A 10,866-nucleotide genomic window follows, 5' to 3' on the forward strand; every position below is an offset into this window, starting at 1 on the left:
AAAAAAAAACTAGAATTCTGAGCTCTCTGGACAAAGAAAAGGAGTCCTGGTGGCACAGTGGTTAAGCATCCAGCTGCTAACGAAAGTTTGGCAGTTCAAACCCATCAGCAGCTGTATGCAAGAGAAAGATATGACGATCCGCTTCCGTAAAGGTTACAGCTTTGCAAATCCTAAGGGGCACTTCTACTTTGTCCTATAGGATCGCTATGAGTTGGAATCGACTCAACCGCAATGGGTTTTTGTTTTTTTTCTTTTTCCTTTCTTTTTATTTTTTTGAGAAAGAAACTTCACAATGTAGCTCGCCAGCCCCCGAGCTTACTTCCATTCTCTGTTGCCGAGGAAGGCAAGGCAGGGAAGCAAAGGGCTATATGCACAGAGCAGGCCTGCACTGTGCATTAAAAAAAAAAAAAAACTGCTGCTGAGCAGATCCCGACTCATGAAGACCCCTTGAGTTACAGAGTACAACTGCTCTATAGGGTTTTCTTGGCTGTAATCTTTATGAAAGCAGATCATCAGGCCTTTCTTCCATGGCACTGCTAGCTGGGTTTGAACTGTCAACCTTTAGGCTAGTAGTCAACTGCAAACTGCTTGCACCACTCAGGGACCTACAGTGTATATAGTGGGGGGAGGGGAGACAGCTCCAGAGCCAGAGACATGGAGCCTGTCAGGCATAAGTGCCAGGAAGAGGCACCTTCAGAACCCACAGCAGGGTCTCAGGACCACAGCTCGGGCTTGATGAACACTTCCCCATGGATCTCAGAGTTCAGCTCCCGCCAGTTTAGGACATTAGGAATGACGGTCCCACCTAAATAAACAGTGTTAATCTCTTCTGGTGACAACACGCAGTCCCACATGTTCACACTGCCAAGGTCTCCCACCAAAGACTGGTTTATATCAAAGTCGCCACCAAAGGAATCCTGATCCTGCCCCACGATGATAATCACCTCTGATCCCACAGTGTATCCCTTCCTCAGGCTCTTTCTCACCATGGGCTTCCCATCTAGCCAGAACTCAACAATCCCTGAGGCTGACTCCCAGCTTGTACAGATGTGTGCTGGAGCAGCAGTGGTTTCTGGGACACGGAATAATACCTCAGTCCCACCCACTCCAACAATATATCCTCTACTCTTAGACCCAGATATGAGGATCTCATTAGCCTGTTTCTGAATGGCATAAGAGAAAATGCCATAGCCACGGGTCAGATTCAGTTCGGAGTAGACGTGGAAGCACAGGGTAAACGCTTTTAGTGGCTTCTTCAGCTGTGCTTTCAGAGACACGTAGGAATCGGCTGACTCTTTGGGGAACACAAAGGCCTTCTTATGCATGTCTGTGAGACAGAAAAAATATGCATATAATGTTTGGGACTGAGAAATAGACTCGCCCCTTCTTCAGGTACACACACATGCACACGCACACACATACACACACACGCACCCATGCTAAATATTCCTTTGACTTCTTTTTGTACAATTCTGGGTCCCATCACCGCCCCCATATCAAATCTCAGGCATAGTCTTGGATATTCCCTGTCTGGCCAGAAACATTAAAGAGGCTGATCAATACCAGGAAACACCACCACAGCTCCTCCATGATCATTCCCTGCTGCTGATGTCATAGGATCTGGGCTCACCTCCTTCAGAAGGTGTCTTTGGGTGAAAGCTCAAAGACTAGATCCACTTCTTCAAGACCTGCCCCATCCTGCCTGGATTTATACCCATGCCTGCAGGGGAAGTCTGTGCCACTATGCAAATTATTTTCCATCACTGCCTCTTGACGTCAGGTGTCAGGGTTCTGAGAAGAAAGGATTCATAATCATTACAGAACAGAGAAATCAATATGTGTGTAACTGATTACAAACCCAGTGACTCCTGAGTCGCCAGTTCTTAGTGGGAGGAAAAATGAGGGAGCTCCCCAAGGACTCCAATTTGGCTATCTATCCTGAGAAAATAATGGAAAATCTTAACTTCATAGAGAAGTGGCCATCTGTGTGCACACGATAGTGGTTATCTCCAGTGCCTACTTCAGCCCAAGTCATAGAGTGTGATGGAGAAATGCTGACAGCTGCTAGAGACAGATGTCATCACTAAGCCCTTTCAGAAGCTGCTTGTTTACAGATTGGGAAATGAGGAAAACAATGATACCATTCACTGAGCCAAGGATAAATTTTTCTTAGCCAACTGAGTTTACTTATTAAGAACTTTCTGGTCTAGTGAAATATGCACCTGGTCACAAATGTACCACGCATCAGAGGTTCTTCAAACAGACTATTTTCTGAATATACAAAGCTTCAAGGAGGTATGAATAACTGGACTATCAGTGCTGGGAGCGGACTGGTCTCTCTCTAAATATATGACCGTAAAACTCGAGTAGTCCTCTATATTACCTGGCAATCTTACTACAGTTCCCTCCTGAATTGATTCTCCAGAATGACTATTTTGCTCCTTCTCTTCTCTCCTTAAGCCCCTAAAACCACATCCATCTTTGTTCTCAGCTGATGAAATCACCTCTTCATTGAGAAATTAGAAGCAACCAGAAAACGACCATTGCATCCCTTGTGGAAGAGGTTTCTGGCAGTTCCCCAATATCTATTCTCCACTTCTCATACAGTGAGAACAGAATTTTTAGCTGGACACATGGCCACCCAGCCAAACACTACATTTCCCAGACTCCCCTGCAAAAAGGGGTGACCATGTGATTAAGTTCTGGCCAATGAGACATGATCAGGAATAATAGCAATAATTTCCAGGTTGTGCCCTTTAAAAAGAAGACATGCGATTTCCCTTTCACATCTCTCCTTTCTTTTGGCTAGTATTCAAAAATAATAGCAGGAGCTGGAACAGCCACATTTAAACCACGAGATGCAAGCTACAAGTTGATATTGGCAGAGCAAGAAGAGGGATGGCGCTTGAATGACTGAATATGGAGCTTTTTTTTTTTTTTTTTTGTATCAGCCTACCTAAACTGCCTACCTGAACATTTTCTTAAAGGAGGAATTTTCTCTCTTGTTAGATCACTGTTAATTTAGTCTTTCTGTTATAGCAGCCTAACCAATATCCTTATACATCCTCCCACCACCAAATCATCACCAGCCTTTCTTCATCTTTACTCACATATTCTGCATCCCCCCTCTTACAAGGGATGAACTATCCCTACACATATCTAAGGCCAATGCTTGCACTTCTGCAGTGGATCCCAGTCCCTCTCAACTGGTCAAGGGATTTTGATACTCTCTCACTTCTGCATCATTAATGTCTTCATTTCTACTGGATCATCCCCAAAAACAATAACTATGCTTTAATATATTTAATATTTCATAGGAAGGAAAGAAAGAAGCCCAAGATTCCACATTCCCTCTAGCTACTCTCTGCTTTTTCTGCTCTTCTTTACTTCAAAACTCCTGGGAAGGGTTGTATACCCCCTCCATTTCCTCATCTCCTGTTCTCTCCTATCTATGCAAACCATGCTTTCACCTCCACCATTCCAGAAAACCAACATAAACAAAACCTCTCTCCTGTAAATTTAATAACCAATTTTCAGTCCTCATCTTACTCAACTTCTCAGCAACATTTGACACTTCATAACTTCCTCTTGAATACTTTCACATAGTTTAAAGAGTAAAATAATTATAAAGTCTCAAGCCTAAAAGAAGTGGCTCTCTGTCCCACCTTTCTCCACCCCTGATTCCCTAGGCAAGCTGAGAGAGACCCAACCTCAATGACATTGCTTGAAACTCTGAATCCAGTCTCACCTGACCCCACATCAGGCCTTCTGAAGTCTATGAGCCAATAAATCCCCTGCTTACACATTTTTACACATTTCAGTTGTTTTTATGACATTTATATTTGAATGAGTTTTGACTAATAAAAATACCTTCATTTGTAAAGTCCTAATTTTTTTTTTTTAAATCCATAGCATTGTGTCCCTAGATTAGTCATTTCTTGCCCCTGAAATAATACATCCGTTGGCATCCTCACCACAGGAGTCCCCTCCTTTCCCCTCACCAGATAAGCATGAGATTAAGCTTAGCCACAAAAACGGAAGTGAAATATTCAAGATGATAATATGAGCAATGACCACTACCACGTTTCAATTTCTGCAGTTTCATACAAAAACTCAAAAAAAGCTTCCTTGAACCTCTATATCCATGATAGTCTATTTTATGAATCAATATCTTTCCAGTCCTCAAAATGTATTGGTTTGCAAGACAAAATTCTGAGACATCCTTACTCTAAAGATTGTATCAATTTGGTTTTTTGTTTGTTTTCCTGCTCTCTATCTTAATTGATTTATTAGTGTAGCTTCTACTGGGCATTTCCTCTTTCCTAATCACTATTAGAATTGCTGTTCTGCTTTACCAGCACAATAGTTACAGTTGTACTTACGAAGCATTATTTTATGTCTCTGTTGCCACTATTCACACAAACTACTTAATAAAATCATCTCTAGAAAACGTGGGCCCAAGGTCTTTCACATTAAGCAGGTAAGAAGCTTTGAGGACTTTTTGAACAAGGAAATAATAGATCTCTGTCTTAGAATTTTTTAGAATTGGTTGCAGTGGGAAGGATGTATTAGAGTGACGGAAATTATAAATAGGGAGACAACTTAATGTGTCTTAATTCATTAATTCAACCTGGGCACATTTTATGAGCATTTACTAGTGACAAGCACTAAGCTAGCTAAGTAGAAAAGTTATGCTAAAGACTAGTCAAAACTAAGTCTTTAACATAAGACTTTAATGTAAGAAGTTACATCAAAACTGTAGAGTGGAAAGAACGAGAATACAGAGAAGCAGATTGAGAATCATGTCAGTAATAAAATGGATAGAACACCGATCAAACATGGAGCTACAGAGAGTAGTGGCCAAAGATATCTAGCTAGCTTTCTTAATTCAAACATTGTGTGAATGAGGCCAAGAGGGTTCGATCATTACTACATGGGCCAGTTAGTTTGACTTACTTGGTAGCCAACCACCACAGCCCTAAACAATCATCCTAAGAAAGATGAGTCCGAGGTCAAGAAAAATTGCTTGTGTAGATGGATGCAAATTCAGCAGCACCATCTCTGTTATGAAAAAAAAAAAAGATAAATCCAGATCTTATTTGTCATGGATTGAATTATGTTCCCCCAAAAATGTGTGTATCAATTTGGCTGGGCCATGATTCCCGGTATCGTGTGATATTCCTGCCTCTATGATGTTAATGGGGGAGGATGGGTGGCAGTTGTGTTAGTGAGGCAGGACTCAACCTACAAGATTGGATTGTGTCTTGAGGCAATCTCTTGAGATATAAAAGAAAGAAGCGAGCAGAGAAATGGGGGATCTCATACCACCAAGAAAGCAGCACCAGGAGCAGAGAGCTTTCTTCGGACACGAGGTCCCTGTGCCTGAGAAGCTCCTCGACCAGGGGAAGATTGAGGACAAGAACCTTCCTCCAGAGCCAATAGAGAGAGAAAGCCTTCCCCTGGAGCCAAGGCCCTGAATTTGGACGTGTAAACTACTAGAATGTGAGAAAATAAATTTCTCTCTGTTAAAGCCATCCACTTGTGGCATTTCTGTTACAGCAGCTCTAGATGACTAAGACACTGTCATTTATGGGCAGTAGCATTACCTTCTTGAAAGGCAGCCTGTACAGAGCCTGGCACAGAGTTGGTATTCAGTAAGTACTGTGGGGTGAATAGATGAAGGGATGACAGAAGGAATGATGGAGAAAGTACAGAGGCTAAATATAATCAATGGTGAACTGAGCACAAGCACCAGTATCTTCTACCTATCTCAGTTCCTAAAAATGACAGAGAACATATTTTTAAAGAATAAGTCGATACAGTGCCAGAAAAAAAAAAAGGGGAAGAATTTCATGAGGAGAAAGAAGCTTGAGGGAATCTCTGAAAGACAGAAAGCAGATAAATCAGATGGATAGAGGAAAACATATGCCAGAAAGGCTGCTATAAAAATTTGAAGTGTTTTGGGGGTGCTCCAAAGTAATAGGCAGTGGAATCAAGCAGTAGAAAACAAAGCAGGGGACAGATTGGTTGAGGAGTAGCGGCTACCATCCCTTGCCCTCCTGGCCAAGTGTCAAGCTGCAAAGACCTTTGTCTTCAGGCTAGAGGACAGAGTGCTTTGGCCCCAGAGGCAGGGCACTGTCCCAGAAGGCTGGTGACACCCTGGAGGAAACCTTAAACTCTGACATCCAGAAGACAAATTACTGGTAGACTCCATAAGACATGCTGCCTATTCCTCATAATTCCTGGAAATGGACTACAGAAAATAGTAACAGCTTCTATAGACAGTCTGAAAGAATCAATGCCATGAAAAGAGGGCACCACACTCAACAAGCAGAAGAACACCTATCATGTTGCTGTTAGTTGCTGCCAACTTGGCTTCAACTCATGGCAACAAGAGAACAGAACGTTGCTCTGTCCTGCACCATCTTGCCAATCATGGGCATGCTTGAGTCCTTTGTTGCAGCCACTATATATTTTGAGTACCTTCCAATCTAGGAAATTCATCTTCTGGCATTATATCAGACAATAGTCTCTTGTAATCCATAGGATTTTCATCAGCTACTTTTCAGAAGTAGATTTCCAGGCCTATCTTCCTAGTCTTTCTTAGTCTGAAAGCTCCACTGAAACCTGTCCACCATGGGTGATCCTGATGGTATTTTAAATACAGGGTAGTATAGCTTCCAGCTTCATAGCAACATACAAGCCACCAGAGTATGACAAACTGACAGATGGATGGTGGACACCTATCTTAGGAAATAGAACTTCAGGCAAAAAGAGAAGTTTTTACTGAGAAATTTAATTAACATACTCAAAACATAAAGCATAGACAAAAGACAAAAAGCTTGGGGATCAAAACTTTGAGACTCAAAACAGAAATTTCAGGGGAAGAAAACTTTGAAACTGGAGATAAGAAAATAATCAAAGGAATAATAGAATACTTCCCAGAGTGGAGGACAAAAGTGATCAGATTGAAATGGGCACAGAGTAACTAACACACAGGGTATGTAAAAAAGATCCATGCCCAAATAATGAGAAGGAGCTTGACCACTATGACAAGGAGAAGAATCTGAAAAGTATCCAGGTAGTGTGTAAATGTATCCTACAAAGGAAATAAGAATAACTGGATGTTAGAAAACTGTCAAGAAAAAATAATCCCTGTCTTATATAAACTTTTCCAAAGAATTGAAAAAAGAAAGCTAACTTATTTTAAGAGCCCAGTAACATGTTAACACAAGCAAGAAAAAAAAAATCAGGGGTCAATTTCATCCGTGAGCATATATGCAAAAATTCTACACAAACTGTTAACAAAGCACATCAAGCTATACCCACTATAAAAAAAAAAATTTAAAACATCACCTAAGTAGAGTTGTTGAGCAAAGAAGGGCAAATGGCCAGGCAACACTCACATGCTGCTGGAGCAATATTTAATAGGGAACACTCACAGTCGCAGATGTGCAAGGCCCACATAAACCATTACATTTCTAGGGCAGTATGCAGGGATCTAGCAGGGCAAAACATCAGACTCTGGGAAAGGGATCCCTACCCTTGGGCTGGGAGGCTGCATGATTAGGGAAGTACTGGCCTCTCCCTTCGCATGATCAGCATTCTTGATACAACAGCAATACAGCATGACAGCTTGGCCTTCATGGCTGGAGTGGGCATCAGTCTTTCCCTCTGGCATGCTTGAGGGCTGAGGTCCAAGTCTTGCAGTTGTAGCTGAATAACTGCGCAAGCACGAGGAGGGTTAGGCACATAAATATTCATGGCAAGAGTCACATCAGCCATGTCCTGGCATGAGCCCAAACCTTGGAGTTGAAAAGGGTGGATTATCCAAGTGGTCTCTGTGGTGACTTATAGTAGGCCAGCATCTTTTCTGGGGAGCCACCCACACAGGATCATCTTCCAAACCCATTGTCTTCAAGTCAGTTCTGACTCATGGTGACCCCATTGTGCAAAGTAGAACTGCTCCATAGGGTTTTCAAGTCTGTGATTTTTCAGAAGCCAGTCACCAGGCCTTTTCTCCAAGGAGCCTCTGGGTGGGTTTGAATCTCCAACCTTTCGGTTAGTAGACAAGTGCTTACTGTTTGTGCCATTGTCTTGAACAAGATAAAATAAGTTAACACTTATGTCTTTGGCTGGGTTTTCTAGAGAAGCAAAAACAGTAAAACATACAAATATATACAGAGAGAGAGAAAGATTTGTATCAAGGGAACAGCTCATGTGACTATAGAGGCTGAAACATCCCAAGTCCATGGATCACGATAGAGGCTTCTCCTGATTCATGTAGATAAAGGGGCTGGTGAACACAAGATCAGCAGGTCAGGAAGCAGGGCTCTTGCATACAGGCTGTGAAGGTCAACGAGTCTTAAGATCGGCAGGCAAGACTGCAAGGCTTCTCCTGATTCACATAGCTGCAGGAGCTGGTGAACCCAAGATCAGCAGATCAGAAAGCAGGACTCTTGTTCACAGGCTGTGAAGATCAATGAAAATCAAGATTGGCAGGTAAGCTGCTAGCTCAAGTTCCAAGAACTGGAAGTTAGATGAACAAGAGGCAGCTGCAGGATCCAGAGAGGGCAAAAGCCAGAATGTCCACTTATATTTGGATGCAGGCTACATGCCCAAGGAAACTCCTTTTCAACCAACTGGCTACTCACAGCAGATCCCATCATGGGGGTGATCACATACAAACACTGAGAATCATGCCCCGGTCAGGCTGACACACAATCTTAACCATCACAGTCCACCCCTTGTCAGTTTGGCACCTGTACACATCTCCCCAAACCATACATAATTTCTGAAAAAAGACAAAGTCATACTTGAGCTTAACATGATACAACTAACACACATAAAGCAGAAAGTGCACTAGCCCCATTTTCATCTTATTATTTTATAAGTGAAGAAAATAAAAATATTTGATGCACACTTACAAAGCAGAAATACTCATAACAATTACAGTCCTCACTTCTGTAACTGGTCACATGGCCAAAACTTGTACTTAGAACCACTTTCTTCCACTACCCATTCCATATTCCCTTTGCCTTCAGCAAGCACCTGAGCTGGTCCTGGTTTTTTTCCTGGGTGGGGTGACCCAAACCTTCATTCCTGAAGGGTCTGGGCCATTAGTAGTCATGTCAGAATTGGGTTGCTGTAGTTTTGCATTGACTTTAATCACAGGGCATGGTAGTACTAAGAGACACCCTGAGGGATCTCCTGCATTCCAGACAAACTCTTCTTTACCTCCATTATGTAATATCAACCTGATTTGCTCGTGGTAATCAGCATCAATCACACCAGCCAGTACGGCAACTCCCTTCTCTGCCTGTTGATCCAGAGGCATAAGGAGCCCAAGGTGGCCAAGTGGCATTCTTAGCTTCCAGTTCAATGGAATCAATGATGTGTCTCCAGGTGGGAGCATTCCTTCCTTTGGAATTAAGGCCTCTAGACCTGCAGATCATAAGGTCAAGGGGACAGGGAGTAAAAATCTGGCTAGTGGGTCACTAGGGGTAATAGTGAGTGGTGCCACTCCCATTTCTATCCCTTGATTCCTGGCTATGGAAGAAACAGCACCATATATTGAATGCTAGTTTAGAGCATATACAGCCTCCTGGAGAACACTGCCCCAGCCCTGCAAGGTATTACCACCTAACTGGTGTTGTAATTTTGTCTTTAGAAGGCCATTCCATCATTCTATCAAGACAGCTGCTTCAGGATGATGGGAAACATGGTTAGACCAGTGAATTCCATGAGCGAGGGTCCATGTCCGCACTTCATTTCCGCAGTGCTATGTGGGATACCACAACAGTGGATAAGACATTCTGTAAGTCCACGGATGGTAGTTTTGGCAGAATCATTGTGTGCAGGTAAGACGAATCCATATCCAGACTAAGCGTCTATTCCAGTAAGGACAAAACGCTGCCCTTTCCACCATGGAAGTAGTCCAATGTAATCAACTTGCCAACAGGTTGCTGGCTGATCACCTTTAGGGATGGTGCCATATCAGTGACTCAGTGCTGCTATCTGCTACTGCAGACTGGGCACTCATCAGTGGCTGTAGCCAAGTCAGTCTTGGTGAGTGGAAGTCTATGTTGCTGGGTCCATGCATAACCTCTATCCCTACCACCATGGCCCCTTTATTCATGAACCCATTGAGGAATGACCGTAGATCCCTTTGGGGAAGGCTGGGAGAGAGATTAGCAGTATAAATTTTTGCAGTGCATTGGAGTCCCCCCCTCAAGGGGACCTGGTCTCTCCTTCATTCAAGGGGTTGTGGGTCTTTAAACTCGCTCTAGTGTGGAAAATAACTGAAGGACCGTGACTCTCTATTCTAGTGATTCAAGTTAGACTGCTGTTCACCTGACCTAGAATTCATCCTTTTGTACAGATCAAGTAAATATTTAGTAGATTATGTATTTCAGTCCTAGGGACACCATAACTAAGTAGCCAACACCAAAAGTTCATATGAGTCAGACTATTCTGATTACTGCTTTGACTCCACTGTCCATTACTGTAACCACACCTACCTTGTCTTTGTCTATTGAGTGCTGCCACTTGGCCCCTACTACCACAGGGTCCAATTAGCCCCATTGTAGTTAGGTGTCTTAATTCAGCTAGGGCAGTTCCCACTGTCAAATCTGATTTACATAAAATAGCAATCACAGCAGTCTTCAAGGATGCTGGCGTTCCCTTCACAAATTTGTTTCTCACCGTTGTGGTAAAAGGTGTGTTCTCTGGGCACTCCATGTGTGGTCCTGTGGGTCTAACCTGATAAATCCACTCTAGCATGCCAGTTTCCCTAAGCCTTTGGATACCTTCCTCTACAGTACACCAAGGCAGGTCTGGTACTCCAACTTGATTTAGTGTAGGCCA

General features: G+C 42.9%; 1 protein-coding gene across 1 annotated transcript; it reads right to left on the reverse strand.

The window, feature by feature from the left end:
- Positions 1 to 465: 465 nt before the first annotated feature.
- Positions 466 to 1,684, reverse strand: LOC100665814 (C-reactive protein-like). Its single transcript, XM_064283182.1, has 2 exons — positions 1,532 to 1,684; positions 466 to 1,332 (listed from the first exon to the last, which is right to left on the reverse strand). The coding sequence occupies exons 1-2, from the start codon at positions 1,594 to 1,596 to the stop codon at positions 714 to 716; spliced, it is 684 nt and encodes a 227-aa protein (XP_064139252.1). The 5' UTR covers positions 1,597 to 1,684; the 3' UTR covers positions 466 to 713.
- Between the last annotated feature and the right edge of the window lie 9,182 nt (positions 1,685 to 10,866).

This window comes from Loxodonta africana, chromosome 3 (assembly GCF_030014295.1).
Source record: "Loxodonta africana isolate mLoxAfr1 chromosome 3, mLoxAfr1.hap2, whole genome shotgun sequence".
Classification (NCBI taxonomy): domain Eukaryota; kingdom Metazoa; phylum Chordata; class Mammalia; order Proboscidea; family Elephantidae; genus Loxodonta; species Loxodonta africana.